The 19,388-nt window shown below is 47.2% G+C and overlaps 1 protein-coding gene across 8 annotated transcripts; it reads left to right on the forward strand.

The window, feature by feature from the left end:
• The first annotated feature begins 916 nt into the window (after window positions 1-916).
• Window positions 917-19,214, forward strand: sh2b1 (SH2B adaptor protein 1). 8 transcript variants are annotated; one of them, XM_020486130.2, is made up of 11 exons: window positions 917-1,152; window positions 2,350-2,401; window positions 3,045-5,237; window positions 5,950-6,051; window positions 6,299-6,390; window positions 6,575-6,657; window positions 10,697-10,843; window positions 10,991-11,196; window positions 14,732-14,906; window positions 15,490-15,580; window positions 17,519-19,214. In XM_020486130.2, exons 3-11 carry the CDS (start codon window positions 3,462-3,464, stop codon window positions 17,538-17,540), a joined length of 2,694 nt encoding a protein of 897 aa, XP_020341719.1. In that variant the 5' UTR covers window positions 917-1,152; window positions 2,350-2,401; window positions 3,045-3,461; the 3' UTR covers window positions 17,541-19,214. The 8 variants fall into 8 exon arrangements, with proteins under 8 accessions (XP_020341719.1, XP_020341721.1, XP_020341717.1 ...); XM_020486128.2 differs by lacking the exon at window positions 917-1,152 and adding an exon at window positions 1,392-1,886; XM_031827089.1 differs by lacking the exon at window positions 917-1,152 and adding an exon at window positions 1,392-1,850.
• The last annotated feature ends 174 nt before the right edge of the window (window positions 19,215-19,388 follow it).

Genomic DNA, 19,388 nt, shown 5'->3' on the forward strand with positions numbered 1-19,388 from the left:
TGGATATAGATACTTTTGTACCTGTTTCCTCCAGCATCTTCACAAGGTCCTTTGCTGTTGTTCTGGGACTGATTTGCACTTTTCACACCGAAATACGTTAATCTCTAGGAGACAGAACGCATCTCCTTCCTGAGCGGTATGACGGCTGCATGGTCCCATGGTGTTTATACTTGCGTACTATTGTTTGTACAGATGAACGTGGTACCTTCAGGCGTTGGGAAATTTCTTCCAAGGATGAACCAGACTTGTGGAGGTCTACAATTTTTTTCTGAGGTCTTGCCTGATTTCTTTAGATTTTCCCATGATGTCAAGCAAAGAGGCACTGAGTTTGAAGGTAGGCCTTGAAAGACATCCACAGATACACCTCCAATTGACTCAAATTATGTCAATTAGCCCATCAGAAGCGTCTATAGCCATGACATAATTTTCTGGAATTTTCCAAGCTGTTTAAAGGCACAGTCAATTTAGTATATGTAAACTTCTGACCACTGGAATTGTGATACATTGATTTATAAGTGAAATAATCTGTAAACAATTGTTGGAAAAAATTACTTGTGTTATGCACAAACTAGATGTCCTAACTGACTTGCCAAAACTATAGTTTGTTAACAAGACATTTGTGGAGTGGTTGAAAAAGTAGCCTTAATTACTCCAACCTAAGTGTGTGTAAACTTCCGACTTCAACTGTATATTTATTGGAAGATAATTGAGTGAGTGAGTGTGACACAGAGAGAGGGCGATAGAAAGAAATAGAACCTACAGTACAAATGGCATTGAAGGTAATTTTTTTCTATAAACAACCACTAGTTAGGTCCCTCCTTACTTCTCGACAGATTACAGGGAATATACTTTTTTTCTTCTTTTTTTCCAGTGTACATTTTGTTAATGAAAGACAAATTATGATCACACCGGCTAATCCTTCTCTATTCTATTTTAGTCTATTCAATGATATTCTACTCTATTGTAGTCCATTCGTCTATTTTAGAAAACTTTATTTGGAAACAATCACAGGAAGGAAATTAATTGTTACCTGGAAAGAATCAATATTGAGACAAAAAAACAAACATCCGCATTGGACCTTTAAACACATGCTCGTGAAATGAAAGAGAAATACCATAGAAGACGAAGAAAAGGGTGGAACCTGAATTGACAGTAAGTACACGCTGTGTATAAACAACACAATATTGAAATCAAGCTATAGAGACAACACCAACACAGCAGTAGGTCTATATGCTCATGTGGCCACTGATACAGAACGGCTGCATGTCGGCATACTACAGTAATCACGGATCTATTCAGCTAGTTTGAAATAAATGATTTACTCATCTCCATAAGGATATATATTTATTTTATTCTATGCAATTTATATAGGCTTGTTGTAAAACATTCATGCATTTTTAAACAGAAAGTCTAGTAGCTCAGTATGAGACAAATGTTCATTTACGCCTCATACAATTCACAGACGGTGGTGATTGTTTTTAGTGCCCCTCCATTTTTCCACCACCCAAGTACCCTGACTGCAAACGTAGTCCCTGCAACTCCTCCTGCTTGCCACCCTCCTCGCTAGTCGACTTTCCCTTCCCATCCGCTCTCTCCCACTATATCGCGAGAGATAGGGAGCACAGAAATATTCACGTTAGCAACAACTGTTATAAAATTATATTTATATCGAGGATATATGAACGAATTGTATAAAACGCTGGCGCGTATAAATTACAATTCTAATGTAAGCCAACGCAAGATTACTAAATGAGTTGTTTTATTAATAGCTGGCTAGCTAATAATAATATCTAGGTAGCTAGCTAGCGATTCGCCTGTTGTCTGTAGCAAGTATGGGAGGCTAGCTAACTGTAAGTGGACACTATTTTGAAGACAAGCGTGTACAAGTGGGTAAACATAACATTACTTCAATTAGCTAGCACCCCTTATTCAACGATAATAGCCATAGTCTAGGTAGCTACTATAACAAACAATATCTCGCTACTATTAGCTGACTAAACCGCTGTTATTTAATTAAAACAGCTAGTTAGGCTTACATTTTAGCTACATTGTTGAATATTGGCTAGTTAGCTACTTAGCTAACTGCTTCAAGCTGGTGCTTTTTATTTAGCTAGCTAACATGGTTCTGTTAAGATGGATGGCGTTGCTAGCTAACTGATGGGTCGCTAGTTAGCTCAGTATCGCTTACGCTAACTAGATTGTTTATCACGCGATGTGCTGGCTCTTGTTGCTAGTTAACGTTAGTTAAGCTAACATGACCTCACTGTGTGTCATTTTACCATGTCCATGCACTATCATTACTCCGTAATATCAGCTATCTAGTTAACTGTCTCTCCTCCTCTCCTTTAGGTTATTTTAGCCATCAAGCATTGGCCTCGAGTATCTGACTAGGCCGACAATGGTTTGTGAATTCCAGCTAACTTCGTTAGCCAGTAACGTCAGTACTAACCAAGCTCTCTGGATTGTTTACATCCAGCGCCAGTTTGCAAACTAGCTGGGTAATGTTGTTAGCTAGCTAACGGGTTTCATACGCAGTCAGTTGTTTAGTTACAATAATCTAGCCAACAAGGTATTTTATTTATTTTGTTGCCAGTAAGGTAGTTAGTTAGCTATGCCAAACTATATTTGGCTTTGCTACAGTGTGGGAAAGTGATTAAACCACTAGTTGTCTGAACACTGACAAATCAGTTGATGTCTCACAAGCAACCATTTGGTTCTTCACCATATCTAGCTACCACATCTAGTACCGTTATGTGAAGATATCTAGCTAGCTAATTGAATGGGTTGTCAGTAAAACGGGTTGCTTAACAATTTGTTTTTATGGATGTAAAGCATTGACTCAATTTAAAAAAAACCTGACAACTGTTGTGACCACTAGTCCAACAGACAACAACTACAGGTGGCAACCGGTGCTAGGGGTATTTGTATTAGTAACAGTTGATTAGATATTGTAAATCATATTAGAGTTGGTTATGTCTCTGGAGAATATATGTAACAGGTAATGTGATGTATCACCATTGATTGTGCTTGTATTGTTTTCACAGGCTGCAGTTGTGTTCTTGTGGATGTGTGGTGGACCGTAAGCAGGGCGGCCACTTGTGAACCTCACCTATTTACCTCACCTCTGTCTTATACCTCCTCCCTTACACCGATTTTACCCTGTCTTTTATCATAGATATTTTTAAATGTATGAAAGCATGTTGCACAGAGACAGACCCCCTATATTTCTACCTCGTCTCAGTCTGTGCTCATCAGTGTGTTACAGTAGTCTTTTAGCTGAAGGTTTTAAATGGGGGTGAATCTACTCTATGCCTGGCATAGTACGGTACTTGAATTCCCACCCGTTTGTAAATTAGCCCTGAGGAGCTGTGCAGGTTTCATTAATTAACCTTAAGTGATAAACCAAATAGCAGCCAGCTAGTTGGCCAATCAGCCCCCTCCCCTCACGCCCTCCTGGTAGAATGAACGGCTCTCTTTTAACCCCACCTAGCCCGCGGGCAGCCAACTCCTCCCCGCTGCCCCTTTCACCCTCCCCTTCTCCGTCCCCTCCATCCCCCTCCCTGTTGCCCATGTTCCCTCGGCCACCCCCCCTGCCCCCTCCCTTGGCCCAGCCTCACCCCTCCTCGCTGTCGGACACCCCCACACCCTCCCCCTGCCTGAGCTGGACGGAGTTCTGTGAGCTGCATGCCCGCATGGCGGCCGGGGACTTTGCCCGCCACTTCCGGGCGTTCCTCCTGGAGAACCCTCACTACTCCCCCGACTCTGCTGCCGCCTTCTGTCGCCGCTTCACTGACCGCTTTGTCCGACATTTCCAGAGCGAACTGGAGGGGGTGGCCGGGGCGCTGGGTACAGCCCCTGGGATGGAGGCGGGGAGCTGGGCCCCCCAATCAGACGCCACCTCCCTGGAAGAGGAGGCGGTCTCTCCCCCTCCTGTCACCGAGGGAGCCTCCTACCACCCCTGTGCCCCAGCCAACCCGGTGAGAGCCCTGCCCAAGCCTGCCTCCACACGACTGGTGTTGGAAACCAGAAGTGGGGACCAATTTCAAGACTCCTATGCTGTCACAACGGTCCTCCCCCCATCCTCCTCCTCCTCCTGCTCCTCCTCAGTGGGAGGAGGAAACAACGGCAGGCGGGAAGAGAGGGGTGCCCCAGTTACTGTTAAACACTTCACTGGCGTCGGCCCAGGAAATGGAGAAACGACAGCCGAGGAAGAGGACAGCTGGGCGGGCGTAACGGTCATGGAGGAGGAGGTGGAGCCAGATGAGGGGGAGGAGGAGCTGGAAGTTTGCTTGGACAATGAAGACCCCTCCCATATGCCCCAAACGCCTGCCTCCCCTTGCTCCGACACAACTCCTCCCCGCTCCAAAGGTAATGGCACCCCGGCCTCGGCAGGAAGCCAGTCCAAAACCAAACTGAAGAAGCGCTTCTCTCTGCGGAGTGTTGGGCGCAGCGTGCGGGGCAGTGTCCGGGGCATCCTGCACTGGCGCAGCTCGTCCAGCGACTCCCCCCAGAGCTCCTCCCAGCTGCCCTCCAGCTACAGCTACACAATGGGGGTCCAGGACGCTTGCACCGGCTCTTCCTCCAAGAGGAACTCTGGCACTCAGCCCCCTACACCCACCTCCTCCATGCCTGTCTCCCTCTCCCTGCCCCTCTCCCTCCCCCACTCCTCCTCCTCCTCCCTGCCCCCGTCTTCCTCCAGCAGTGCCACCTCCCTCTCGCTATCGGAGGCACGGGACCGCCGGCGGAGCAATGGCGAGGGGGGAGAGAAGGAGAAGTGGAGCCACCGGCTGGAGAAGCTGCGTCTGTCTCGCTCCCCGCCCCCCGTTCTCTCTTCGGCACCCACTTCAGCCGTGGTGTCACCTTCTTCCGGCCTGCCCCCCAGCAGCAGCAGCAGCGCCACCCCGAGGAAGACGGGCCGACTGGTGAGGGAGGGAGGAGTCAGCGTCAGCTCCTCCATGCCAGATGAGTTTGCCGGGAGCCACGGTGGTTTCCCTGGCTTTTCCTTCGGCCTGCTGCACCACGGCACACAAGAACACAACAACGCTGGTACTGGCTTAAACAACACCTCGTCCACCGCTAACGCCGCTCAGACAGCTGCAGTGCAGCCTCTCGTCCCTGGGGGCACTGTGGGCTGGAGGGGTGGTCGGTGGCACAAGTGTCGACTGGTCCTGAGGGAGAGGGACAAGGAGGGGGAGCGCGGCGAGGAGTACTATCTGGAGTTCTTCATCCCGCCTAAAGTGAGTGAGACACATGTTCAGTGCAACTCGATATTAGGAAGATATTCTTAATGTTTGGAGTATATAGCTGCCCCCCCCAATTTTTTTTTTGATAATGATACATTAATAAGTTTGCAATTGTATTTTCATGTGAACATAAATGATGAAATATAAACGCAATACTCCAGTTTGCATTTTCAAGTTTCACAGTTTTTGTTTAATTTCCCACCAGATAACACTGCCATATTGAGAAATAAAATGATTGGAAGATAAAGTTCACATTTGTAATTGTACTACATTATACTGATAGCATTATTTGTGACAAAAATATTAAAACTTTATGTGCAATATAGCAATGCTTATTCTTTACAAGGTACACCATTTTAATTCAAATCTTTATTGGGTTAAACTATTTTGTTTCTCCCATTTTCGATTTAATTTCCTCATAGTCATTTGTTATCCTGGCCACGTTAACTTATATCTGTCTATAATAAAACTCTTTTGTGGGGAAAACTAATTCTGATTGGCTGGGCCTGGCTCCCCAGAGGGTGGGGGCCGTCGGGGTAGATTGTGTATCTTTGATGTAACACTGAGGCATGACAACCTATCAACATGCTCCTTTGGAATGCTTGGAGATGAATGATGTCATTGGCAGGCATTGTGAAAATTGCACAATTTCTCTGAAAGCACAGATGTGTCTTATTCAATGTTCTTCTCTGTCCCCCTGTCTCAGTCCTCCAAGCCCAGGCTGACTATCCCATGCTGCTCTATTGTGGATGTGAGGAGCACCACAGCCCTGGAGGTGCCTGACAAGGAGAACACCTTCCTCCTTCAGGTGATGCTCTGCTCTGTCCATCCTTTCATTTCCCCTTTCTTGTTCTCTCAGTAAATTCTGTTCAGGTAGTCAGTTCCTGTTCATCTTGCCTCTGTAGACTGACTTGTATTTTGCTCTCTCACACCCTCTCTCTCGCCCTCTCTCTCTCTCCTTCCTCTCACCCCCCTCTTCCCCCCCCCCCTTTCTCTTGCCCCTCTCTCTCACCCCTGTGTCACTCTCTCGCTAACCCTATCTTTCTCTCTGTCAGTTGGAGGGACAGGTGCAGTATGTGATTGAGACGCGAGACGCTGTGCAGATGAGAGCTTGGTTGAGTGACATCAGGAATGGTATATGTATCAGGTAAGCAAATTGTGTGTTAAGTTGAAAGAACTCTTAAGTCAGTGATTGGGGTGGGGAGGGGGGGGCAGTCAGTGAGAGTTAAGAGGGACCATATATATGCGTGTCAAATATTGATGAGGTCAGCAGAAGTAGAAGCGACACCCCAGCTACTGTAGAGCAAGCTTTGTGTATCTTGACTCTACAGTGAACAGGAGGACATAGAAGCTGTGTGTGGGGGACCCATGGACATCAGTGGAATGCCAGAATTCAGTGACCGCCTCTCTCAAGGTGAGTGGGGCATCCCAAATCGACCCCTAGACACCTCACCAAGCTACTACTCTTAGACCAGTATATACCAACCAGTCAATCGCGGTCCTAGTCAACTAGTCATTCCTAGTCGATCGCCGAACATTTCTTTGCGCTCCTCTTTTTTAAAATGTATTTTTGTTGCCTTGAGCCGTTGGCGGTAGATGCACTTGATTCGGCAGCCCTGTGCAAAGTCTTCATTTCATTTGTCTGAAGGACCAAACTCTGCCTACCCAGCCGACCTGTAGTGCTAAATGAGGTGCGCCTACTGCGCTGGCCAATCGGATATCTCTAATCACCGTGCCAGTAGCTTCCACTACCCCGCAGCAAAGTTTGATACTGGCCTAAATGGGATTTTAATGACTTTTAAAACCCTGACCAGAGAGACTGTCAAATAATACAGCAAATAGCTGCTGCTTTTACGATTCAACACTTTTCAAAACATAGAAAACGTGCATCGATAGGACCGGGGTTTTTATTATTATTAACGGCTCGTCGTGTCTATTTTAATGTCGACTAATAATTCACTTTCTCTGGTCATAGGAGCAACATGAATTTGTGCATGAGGCAGAAATAATGCGGTGTGACTCGAGTTTGGTCATCAGACTGTCTCCCCCTCTCTCTGGTCAGTCTCACCGGAGGAAAAGGAGAGATCGGGGAACCGTGAGAGGCAGACCCTCTGCTGTTCTCGCTCTCCCCTCCATCCGCTGAGACTGACCATCAGATGCAGATACAACCAGACATGGAAACGGTTTGTGGGTTTATGAAATGCACATTCCTTTATTGAATATAATATGTGTATGATGCCTTGTCCTTTGGCGCTGGCGATGTAGCCTGTAGAGCGAAACGCAGGTTGCGAGTTCCCCCGGCGATTCATTTGGGTTTTGGCAGCAGCCATTTGTTTGTTGCACTGCATGTAATGTTTCTTATCATGCCTTTTCTTATCAGTGTTACAATTGAAGTGCACAGAGTTCGGTATCATTATGTGATGTAAAATAATTATTTAAAAAAACGTAGCCTACCTGTGAAATGTTTGTTCCTCTGTCATGCTCCTGCTGAGACGGGAGGTGGGTCAAACGGAGCTTCTTCTTCTTTGGGATTTGGTTGTCAGATGGCATCCAACTTTTAGGTGCATACACCGCCACCTACTGTACCGGTGTAAGGCCATCCACGGCCTACCTACATTCAATTATTTGATATGGTAATATAAACAATTGAGACAACGGGAAATTGCCCAGCCAACTATTAGCCCTCTCTACAAAACCCACCACCCCATTCCACTATTTAACCCTATCTAGTCCTACTTCAGACCAACGGTCTGAGAGGACAGAACACTACCACTCAACACCCCCCACAACTGTTCTGCAATAAAACGTACTTCTCTTCCACCTCTATTTTCTGTGATTTTCTGCAGTACAATTAACAACCAAGGCAATAAATGCTAGTCCACTGTACTGAAGCACATATTCTTCCCATCTCTCAGGATCCCTCACCCGGGTCCCCATCTTCCTCTACCACTCTTTTCACTGCTTCGGGATATGACACTTTCTGTACTACTCTAACCCTGGCTACCTCAAATGTCCCTTTCTCTCACCGGACACCTCCAAACTCCAGTTCCATGGGAACCCACACAACTAACATGTATTACTTTCTCCTCCGATACCACACATTCCTTCGTCTCATGCCCTCCTTTCGCACATCAAGGCAGCTCCCTCCGACGCACTGCTGCAACATGCCCATAAACTTGACACCTAAAACACTATTTTATTTTTGGAACAAAAGCTCTCAAGGGGTAATTGACACTTCCTACCATGACCTTATCTGGCAAAGACTGCATCAAAACTCAGCTTGACAGACGTTGTCTTCTCCGTTTCCCCACGCTCTCCACCAAATCTACAACTCACCAAACGGTGGGAATCTTCCATTTCAACTGCTCCTCCTCAACACTTAATGCCATCCCCGTTATCACTCCTTTCAACGGCACCCTGCTCTGCAAAGCAAGTCCTAATTGTTGTCCCTAATCGCGTAATGCGGAGCACCCACTCCCTCTGGGTGAATGTAACACAATACATCATCACGAGTCCACTCCGAGTTAACTTCACCAACTCAACAGTCCCCAACCTGACACCACATATGGATCAGACAAAATACAAGGATCCATTCGCTCTACAAATCTCACTCCCACTGGGCCAGAATCATCCTCAGGACAAGGCCCGAATTCGGCGGTCCTAACTCTCGCCAAGGTTCCATCATGGATGGACTTCACGCTGACCTTCCTCACTACACCACTTCTCTCTATATTCAACTTCTTCTCAGCAGTCAGCAATGCACCTGCCACCACAGTTAATTCATCCTCACTCTAATCACCTTCAATTGCCATGGGGCACACAATGTTCAGCAAACTGCTCGGCGACACATGACGCCATACACGTTGTTTGCCATCTGCCCAGTACAGTTGAAACTGGGATTCATCCTTGAAGAGCACACTTCTCCAGTGGCCATCGAAGGTGAGCATTTGCCCACTGAAGTTGGTTACGACACTGAACTGCAGTCGGGTCAAGACCCTGGTGAGGACAATGAGCATGCAGATGAGCTTCCCTTAGACGAGGTTCTGACAGTTTGTGTAGAAGTTCTTTGGTTGTACTGACCCTCAGTTCGGGTGGCTGGTTTCAGATGATCCCACAGGTGAAGAAGCTGGATGTAGAGGTGTTGGAGGCGGCTTAAGGTAGAGAAATGAACATTAAATTATCTGGCAACCGCTCTGGTGGACATTCCTGCGTTCAGCAAGCCAATTGCACGCTCCCTCAACTTGAGACATCTGTGGCATTGTGTTGTGTGACAAAACTGCACATTTTAGGGTGGCCTTTTATTGCCCCCCCAACACAAGGTTCACCTGTGTAATGATCATGCTGTTTAATCAGCTTTTTGATATGCCACACCTTTCAAGTGGATGGATTATCTTGGCAAAGGAGAAATGCTCACTAACAGGGTACTAATTGTGCACAACATTTCGAGAAATAAGATTTTTGTGCATATGGAATATTTCTGGGATATTTTATTTCAGCTCAAGAAATGGGACCAACACTTTACATGTTGCGTTTTATATTTTTGTTCAGTGCATGTTTATTGTGCTGTTCAGGCCTTTATGTAAGGTAATTGTTACCATTGATTTATGATTAGTCTAAAATTGCACAGTCCAAGGTGAGGCCTGATGGGAATTGTACTTGAAACCCTGTCATTTCATTGGTTGCCGTGCTGGCTGAACGCTATAATTTCAGTTATTGATTGAAGCTTGGTTTCTTTGGAGCTCAACCTTTTATTTGATTAATTTTCCAGTGTATGTTCTTGTCCAGTTATTGTTATGTTTGTGATTTTTGATTTACATAGTGTACAGTTTTCCAGCTGCTCCACCTCAGCGCTGTAAATAAACACCCTCCATTCTGAGTTTTCCCCGTATCGAAGTGTCTGCCTTCTCACTGAAACCTCCACTGCTAGGGTGGCCTCCGTTACAGGCCTACTGCAATAAACCTTATTCCTACAGAACTGTTTTTATTTGGTAAATGTTGCATAGGCTTACATTTAAAACAAAATATATGTTTAGAAACAGTTCTGAGCTGTAGATCTCGGCTTGCATTTTGAAAGTGAACTTGGCTCAGAAAAGGTTGGTGACCACTGCCTTAGACACTTAATCTGTAAGAATATACAAACAGCAGACCTGTAGCATAAGGTAAGGGGGAGCTACTACCATATTCCTTACCTATCCCATCTTTTCAAATATGTCTGCACAGGATAGGATCGAATAGCCCATTTGGGATTGTTGTGTGATGATTTCCCCGTTTCACAATTTTTTTTTTTGCAGCTTTACAAATATACAGTTGGATCACTTAACACCTGATACAGAAAGCGAGACGAAAAAAGTTGTTTTAACTCTTGAGTCCAATGTTTCGTTGCTGTTTGAAAGTAAAATAAGTCTGGTTAAATAAATAATAGGACTGATGTTTTTGCTCCTGTCCTGTTGCAGTGTGTTATGGCGGTGTGGGCGGCTCCTCCCCGCTGATGGACCCTCTCCCCCCAGAGTTACCGCCCCGCGCCCCTCTGGACGAATCAGACGGACGCGTGGGTGGAGCTGGCCTAGGCACACCATTTGCGGAGACGCCAGATGCCACAGGTGAAGCCTTAGCACACACGCAAAAGCACTCACATACAAACACGCATATACACCAGAATGTACAGGGCAGGTCTGGTGACACTTTATTATTATTCTTTTTTGGTCTAATATTTTCATCCATCCCCTCATCCCTCCTCACCTCCCCAGGTTCCTTCCTGTTCTCAGATGTGGCGGAGGCGGTGGAGCACCCTCTGAGCGAGTGCCAGTGGTTCCACGGGACGTTGTCGCGCCTGAAGGCGGCCCAGCTTGTGCTGGCAGGGGGTACAGCCAGCCACGGCGTCTTCCTTGTGCGCCAAAGCGAGACACGCCGCGGGGAGTACGTCCTCACCTTCAACTTCCAGGGCAAGGCCAAGGTACAAGAGACAGGAGAGTGTGTGTCAAATCACATTTTATTTGTCACCTGGTGTAGACTTTAATGTAAAATGCTTGCTGACGAGCCCTTGCCAACAATGCAGAGTTTTAAAATTGAAATAGTAACAAGAGGAATACAATATAATACACAAGAACGGAGCTTACATACAGGGAGTACCAGTACCAGATCAATGTGGGGCTACATACAAGGAGTACCAGTACCAGATCAATGTGGAGCGAAATACAGGGAGTACCAGTACCAGATCAATGTGGAGCGAAATACAGGGAGTACCAGTACCAGATCAATGTGGGGCTACATACAAGGAGTACCAGTACCAGATCAATGTGGGGCTACATACAAGGAGTACCAGTACCAGATCAATGTGGAGCGAAATACAGGGAGTACCAGTACCAGATCAATGTGGAGCGAAATACAGGGAGTACCAGTACCAGATCAATGTGGAGCGAAATACAGGGAGTACCAGTACCAGATCAATGTGGAGCGAAATACAGGGAGTACCAGTACCAGATCAATGTGAAGCTAAATACAGGGAGTACCAGTACCAGATCAATGTGGAGCTAAATACAGGGAGTACCAGTACCAGATCAATGTGGAGCTAAATACAGGGAGTACCAGTACCAGATCAATGTGGAGCTAAATACAGGGAGTACCAGTACCAGATCAATGTGGAGCTAAATACAGGGAGTACCAGTACCAGATCAAAGTGCAGAGGTACGAGTTGCTTGAGGTAGATATATACATGAAGGCAGTGTAAAGTGACTAGGCATCAGGGTAGATAATAAGAGTAAAATAAAGAACAGCGCAGCAGCAGCAAATTATGTTTGTGTTGTCAGTCTGCGTGTAGGTGTTCTGTGTGTGGGTTGTGTATGTGTGTGTGTGTATACATGCAAAAAACAAACAGCTCTTTTTCAAGACCTTGTCTTTCAAAGATAATTTGTAAAATTCCAAATAACTTCACAGATCTTCATTGTAAAGGGTTTATACACTGTTTCCCATGCTTGTTCGTTGAACCATAAACAATTAATTAACATGCACCTGTGGAACAGTCGTTAAGACACTAACAGCTTACAGACGGTAGGCAATTAAGGTCACAGTTATGAAAACTAAGGACACTAAAGAGGCCTTTCTACTGACTCTGGAAAACTGCAAAAGAATGATGCCCAGGGTCCCTGCTCATCTGCGTGAATGTGCCTTAGGCATGCTGCAACAAGGCATGAGGACTGCAGATCTGGCCAGGGCAATAAATTGCAATGTCCATACTGAGACGCCTAAGACAGCGCTACAGGGAGACCGGACGGACAGCTGATCGTCCTCGCTGTGGCAGACCACTTGTAACAACGCCTGCACAGAATCGGTACATCTGTACATCACACCTGCGGGACAGGTACAGGATGGCAACAACAACAGCCCGAGTTACACCAGGAACCCACAATCCCTCCATCAGTGCTCAGACTGTTCGCAATAGGCTGAGAGTGGCTGGATTGAGGGCTTGTAGGCCTGTTGTAAGGCAGGTCCTCACCAGACATCACCGGCAACGACATCGCCTACGGGCACAAACCCACCGTCGCTGGACCAGACAGGAAAAAGTGCTCTTCACTGACGAGTTACGGTTTTGTCTCATCAAATCAAAGTTTATTTGTCACATGCGCTGAATATAACAGGTAGACCTTAGAGTGAAATGCTTACTTACAGGCTCTAACCGATAGTGCAAAAAATGTATTAGGTAAACAATAGGTAGGTAAAGAAATAAAACATCAATAAAAAGACGGGCTATATACAGTAGCGAGGCTATGAAAGTAGTGAGGCTACATACAGGGGTGATGGTCGGATTCGTGTTTATCGTCGACTGAATTTAGCGTTACACCGAGGCCTGTTCATTTGAAGCGGGGATCGATTTGGAGGTGGTGGGTCTGTCATGGTCTGGGGCGGTGTCACAGCATCGTCGGACAGAGCTTGTTGTCATTGCAGGCAATCTCAATGGAATACATCCTTCTCCCTCATGTGGTACCCTTCCTGCAGGCTCATCCTGACATGACCCTCCAGCATGACAATGTCACCAGCCATACTGCTCGTTCTGTGTGAGATTTCCTGCAAGACAGGAATGTCAGTGTTCTGCCATGGCCAGCGACGAGCCCGTAGCGCAATCCCATTGAGCACGTCTGGGACCTGTTGGAACGGCGGGTGAGGGCTAGGGCCACTCCCCCCAGAAATGTCTGGGAACTTGCAGGTGCCTTGGTGGAAGAGTGGGGTAACATATCTCACAGCAGGAACTGGCAAATCTGGTGCAGTCCATGAGAAGGAGATGCACTGCAGTACTTAGTATCTAGTGTGGCCACCCGCTGCATTGACTGTTACTTTTGATTTTGACCCCCCCCCCCCCCTTTGTTCAGGGACACATTATTCCATTTCTGTTAGTCACATGTCTGTGGAACTTGTTCAGTTTGTCTCAGTTGTTGAATCTTTTTATGTTCATTTAAAATATTCACACATGTTAATTTAGCTGAAAATAAACACAGTTTACAGTGAGGACGTTTCTTTTTTTGTGGAGTTTACATACACAGGCATTGCAGTCAGTATGGGTACCATTATTTGACTATTTAGCAGTCTTATGGCTTGGGGGAAGAAGCTGTCTCTGAGCCTATTCTTCTTGAGAGCCAATGCTCTGGTACTGTTTGCTGGGCGGTAGCAGAGTAAACAGTCCATGACTTTGGTGGCTGGAGTCTTAGGCAATTTCTCTGGCCTTTCTCGGGCACCGCCTGATGTAGAGGTCCTGGATAGCAGGGAGCTTGGCTCCAGTGATGTACTGGGCTGTCCGCACCACCCTCTGCAGCGCATTACGCATTTGCCATACCAAGTGGTGATGCATCCAGTCAAAATGCTCTCGATGTTACAAAGGAACTTGAAACTCTCGACCCACTCCACAACAGCCCTTTGAATGGGGGGGCGTGCTCACTCCTCTTTCTCCTATAGTCCACAATCAGCTCCATGGTCTTTCTGACGTCGAGGGAGAGTTGTTGTCCTGCAGGTGTCTTTCACGCAAGGCACAGTGTTATATTCCTCAAAGCGAGCATAAAAGGCATTTAGCTCGTTTTTTGGAGTTCTGCATCGCTAGGCAACTCATGCGTGTCGCTTGAGAGAAGGAAGATCCTTAATACTACTCAGTCAGTACGTGGTCTGGCAGCAGAAGTGGGACAGTCAGTCTGTCAGTCAGGGTTTCCCTTTGTAATCCGCTATCGTCTGCAAGCTTTGCCACTTACGACGAGCGTCGGAGATGGTGGAATATTATTCAACTTTCCTCCTTTATTGTCCTTGTGTGAAAGAGAGAGTAAGACAGTATTGATGTTTACGTGTGTGTTGAAAAGTACCAGTGTGTTTGTATGTGAAATGGTAGGGGAAACATCTGTACCATGTTAGGAGATATACCTGCTAAGTAGCACCCAAAGCTAACCCATATCCCCCTCTTCTCCCTTCTTTTGTTTCTCCTCTCTCTCTCCCTCTCTCCCTCTCCGCTGCAGCACCTGCGTTTGTCTCTGAACGAGGACGGCCAGTGCCGGGTGCAGCACCTGTGGTTCCAGTCCATATTCGACATGCTGGAGCACTTCCGCGTGCACCCAATCCCCCTGGAGTCTGGGGGTGCCTCGGACGTCACTCTCATCAGCTTTGTGGGCGCCACCGCCGTCCGGCAGCCAGGTAACCGGTCAGGGGTGAAAGGTCACAGGATATTCCACTAGGATGAAACGACATTGGTTTTACACTGGCCTCTAAAGGCACATCTTGGGTGTTGTATGTCCGGTGTATGTGTTTTATACATTATGATTGGGTTACTCTATGCTGTTACGTCAGTGAATCAATATAGTGTGCGTGTGTATCATCCCATTGAAGATATGTGTACAGGCCATAAGTAATGTTGTGTGTGCTAAAACATGGCCACTACATGATGTTTCTGTCAATGTCGTTATAACATAAGACTGGCCGCTTTGCATCCTCATCCTGTGTCCATTACAGCATGCATGCTTACGTACACACACTGGAGTGGCTCCGCATGGCTTGTTCCCATCAATTTGCACTGATGCTCCCACCCATACACCCCCCCCCCCCACACACACACACCAATCCAAATCAACCCCTAGACCCTACTACCCTCTATGTCCCTAGGCCCTAGCACTCTACCTCCTTTCCTTCTACACCCTTCTTTCCAACCCCCCACCCCCGTGCCTTCCAGAGCTCTGATTGGCTGTCTCTTATTGTGTTTTCGTTGGGTCATTCTTCGCAGGCCGGGACAGGGCAGGCAGCCGGCCCACAGTCTGTGATGTCATCACCACGCGCCACCCTGACTCTCCATCAACCCCCATCTCTGACTGTGTGTAAGTGAGACCAGACTCCACAGAGAGAGAGACACCGAGTTAGAGAGGGAGGGAGACGTAGCGGGAGAGAGAGACGGCAAGAGGGGGAGAGACCTACAGAGAAAGACGTCGAGAGAGAGACAGACCGAGACCTAGCGAGAGAGACAGACCGAGACCTCGAGCGACCTCAAGCGATGGCAACGGCGAGAGAGAGACCCAGAGCGAGAGAGAGAGAGAGAGAGAGAGACCCAGAGAGAGAGAGAGAGAGAGATACCCAGAGCGAGAGAGAGATACCCAGAGCGAGAGAGAGACCCAGAGAGAGACCCAGAGAGAGCGAGAGAGACCCAGAGCGAGAGAGAGACCCAGAGCGAGAGAGAGACCCAGAGAGAGCGAGAGAGACCCAGAGAGCGAGAGACCCAGAGAGAGCGAGAGAGAGAGAGACCCAGAGAGAGCGAGAGAGAGAGAGACCCAGAGAGAGCGAGAGAGAGAGAGACCCAGAGAGAGCGAGAGAGAGAGAGACCCAGAGAGAGCGAGAGAGAGAGAGACCCAGAGAGAGCGAGAGAGAGAGAGACCCAGAGAGAGCGAGAGAGAGACCCAGAGAGAGCGAGAGAGAGACCCAGAGAGAGCGAGAGAGAGACCCAGAGAGAGAGACCCAGAGAGAGACCCAGAGAGAGCGAGAGAGAGAGCCAGAGAGAGACCCAGAGAGAGACCCAGAGAGAGACCCAGAGAGAGACCCAGAGAGAGACCCAGAGAGACCCAGAGAGAGACCCAGAGAGAGCGAGAGACCCAGAGAGAGCGAGAGAGAGCGAGAGAGAGAGACCCAGAGAGAGCGAGAGAGAGAGACCCAGAGAGAGGGACCCAGAGCGAGGGACGGCAAGAAAGAGAGAGAGGCAGCGTGAGAAACCTAGACTGGGAGAGACCTAGTGAGGGAAAGACGGCGAGAAAGAGGCAGCATGAGAAAGAGGCAGACCGAGACAGAGAGGGAGAGAAACCGAGAGAAAGAGCTAGAGACCCAGAGCGAGAGAGGGACCGAGAGACACCCCCAGAGCGAGGGACGGCAAGAAAGAGACGGCAAGAAAGAGACCTAGAGAGAGGAGAACGCTAGACTGGGAGAGACCTAGTGAGGGAAAGATGGCGAGAGCGAGAGAGATCTAGAGTGAGAGAGACAGTGACCTAGAGAGAATGATGGCGGGAGAGAGGCAGCATGAGAGAGAGACAGAGAGAGGGAGAAACCGAGAGAAAGACCTAGAGCGAGAGAGACCTAGAGCTAGCCAGCGAGAGAGAGCTAGCCAGCGAGAGAGAGCTAGCCAGCGAGAGAGAGCTAGCCAGCGAGAGAGAGCTAGCCAGCGAGAGAGAGCTAGCCAGTGAGAGGGACCTAGAGAGAGAGACGGCCGGCGAGAGAGAGAAACCGATGGAACGCACTATAGCGCGAGTGTAGAGCTAGCTAGTGGCCATTCACCTCAGTGTACTGCTCAGTCTTCCAGTGAAGTTAGTCTGTACTAACCTTATCTAGAACTGGACCTACCATAGATTATTTTTGAGAACACAGATCACCCCTAGAGCAATGACTTGAGAGACCACCTCTGCTATAGAATGTTGTATCTGCTAAAAAGTTTAGGGTCATGTAGAATCTTCATAGAACATTTTCAGACGATGCGTTGTTTTGTGTTTTACATTAAATGTATTCAATAGACGGGAACGAGGTGTGTATGTGAGCGCACAGTGTGTTTGTGTGTGTCTCGACTGATTCCATGACATGGACCTGTCACACAGACGTCGCGGCCATGACACTCACTCTCTCTCTCCCCCTCTTCCTCCTCCTCTTCTCCCTTCTCACCACTCGCTCTCTGGAAATGTCACCTTTTTATCTTGTCCCCCGCCCGCCCCTCCTTTATTTACACCTTTTACCACTCTTTCTTTCTCTGCTTTTCTCTCTCGGCTGTTCTTTCCTCCCACCAGACTTGACCAGCAGACCCCGTAGCCCCCCCCAGCCTCCTCCTCCACCCCTGCCCCCCGGCCGGCCGCCACCCCCAACCCCACCCCAGGAACGAGGGAACGAGGCCGAGCTGGGAGGAGGTGGGGGAGGAACTGCAGCAACTGCAGGAGGAGGTGAAGGAGCGGAGGACTGGGAGGAGAGGGAAGCTCCTCTTCGCCAACTGGAGGGGGTGGAGGGTGAAGAGCGGGAAGGAGGGAGGGCAAGAGCCATTGACAACCAGTACTCCTTCTTCTGAGGAGGGAGGGGGGTGTTTGTGCGAAAGGGAGAGTGGAGGAGGCGGGAGTCATAGCCATTCATAACCAGTATTTGTATTTTGTTACGAGACTGAGGGGAAGGGGTTAGAAGGACGTACTAACACTATTAAAACACAAGCATTCTGGGAGATTCAGCCAGATGGAGAGAAAGAGAAAACGGGTGAAAGAGAAGAGAGGGGATGGGAGCACCTTACAACACTAAGTAAAGGTACACTAAGTAAAGGTACAGTAAGTAAAGGTAACACTAATGTTTAGCGAGATAAGCTTTTTTGCTGGTACACCTCTCGGTACGCTTTTTGTAGACTTTTGAATCCATTTATGGATGTAGGTAGTGAGAGATATCCTCTGAACCCAGCAGTACCATACCTCAATATCCTGCAGACATTCTACTGGCCAGCAGTACACTTTCAGAGGTAGAGATGGAGGACAACCATATACTTACTAGGTGGCAAAGAGACTAGGCTAGAACCGGCAGGCAGGATACATATACCTCAGTCACTCTTTCAACCTCACTCTTTCTCTCTGTCTCTCTTTTTCTCTCCACTCATTTTCTGGTTTTCTTTAATGGTAGAGAAGTGGCCAGAGGTAGAGAGCGATTATATCTATCCTTCACATAAAAAAATGCTTTGTTATTGATAATAATGATATGATTAACAATAATGATAAAGGAAATAATGATGATGGTCGGAAATAATAGTATTAATTTTATTTTTTAAATGCCTTTTATTGTATGTTGTTTACTCTGTAATTGCGTAACACTTGTTCCTGCCCCCATTCGGTTATTTCAGTTGAAATTTGTTTGCCTTTTAAAAATATTCCTAAGCCTCATACTCAGTCTTTCCCTCACGCTCATACAGTCCTCTCCTCCTGGACCTCATCCAAATTTAATTTTAAAGTGCAGAAATAGAAAATAAGAAAAATATAAGGGGGGGGGGGGGGGACATTTTTCTACTTGTGCCTTTCTTTGTTATCACCTCTGTCGTACTCCTTCAACCTGTGCCTGGGTTGTGTGGCCATGTCCGTCTTTCTGCCATTCAGTTCAGTGCCTCTTTCTTTCTCTTTGTATCCCCCTCCTTCCTCTTTGTTTATACCTTCACTTCTTCTGTTTGTCCTCTACTCTGAGCTTTGTCATCTTTTACACATCTTACCCCCATCCCCCTGTTCATCCTTTTCAAATGTTGATCTCTATTTGTGCCTTTCTGTCTCTGTCGCTCTCTCTTTTGCTGGGACCTTGTGTTGACGGTGGGCAGGGTTTTGTCCAACCTGTGTGGTTAGTTTCAGGTACAACATTGAATTAAATGATATGATATAATATAATTATACTGAAAGTTTTTGGCCTCGTGTGTTGTTGCTTTGGTTCACTGTAATTGTTTCTTACTGAATAAAGGGGAAGGATGTAAAGGAATGTTCCAGTAATTCTTGTAGTTTTGGGTTGCCACAAAGTCAAATGGCTATATCATAAAAAAATCATGAAAACAAAAATGAGTTTTGGGGTCATAATTTATGGTTAGGCATACGGTTAGAAATGGGGTTAAGGTTCGGGTTATGTTTAAAATCAGATTTTAAGAAGATACATTTT

The sequence above is a fragment of the Oncorhynchus kisutch genome, linkage group LG6 (genome assembly GCF_002021735.2).
Source record: "Oncorhynchus kisutch isolate 150728-3 linkage group LG6, Okis_V2, whole genome shotgun sequence".
Taxonomy (NCBI): domain Eukaryota; kingdom Metazoa; phylum Chordata; class Actinopteri; order Salmoniformes; family Salmonidae; genus Oncorhynchus; species Oncorhynchus kisutch.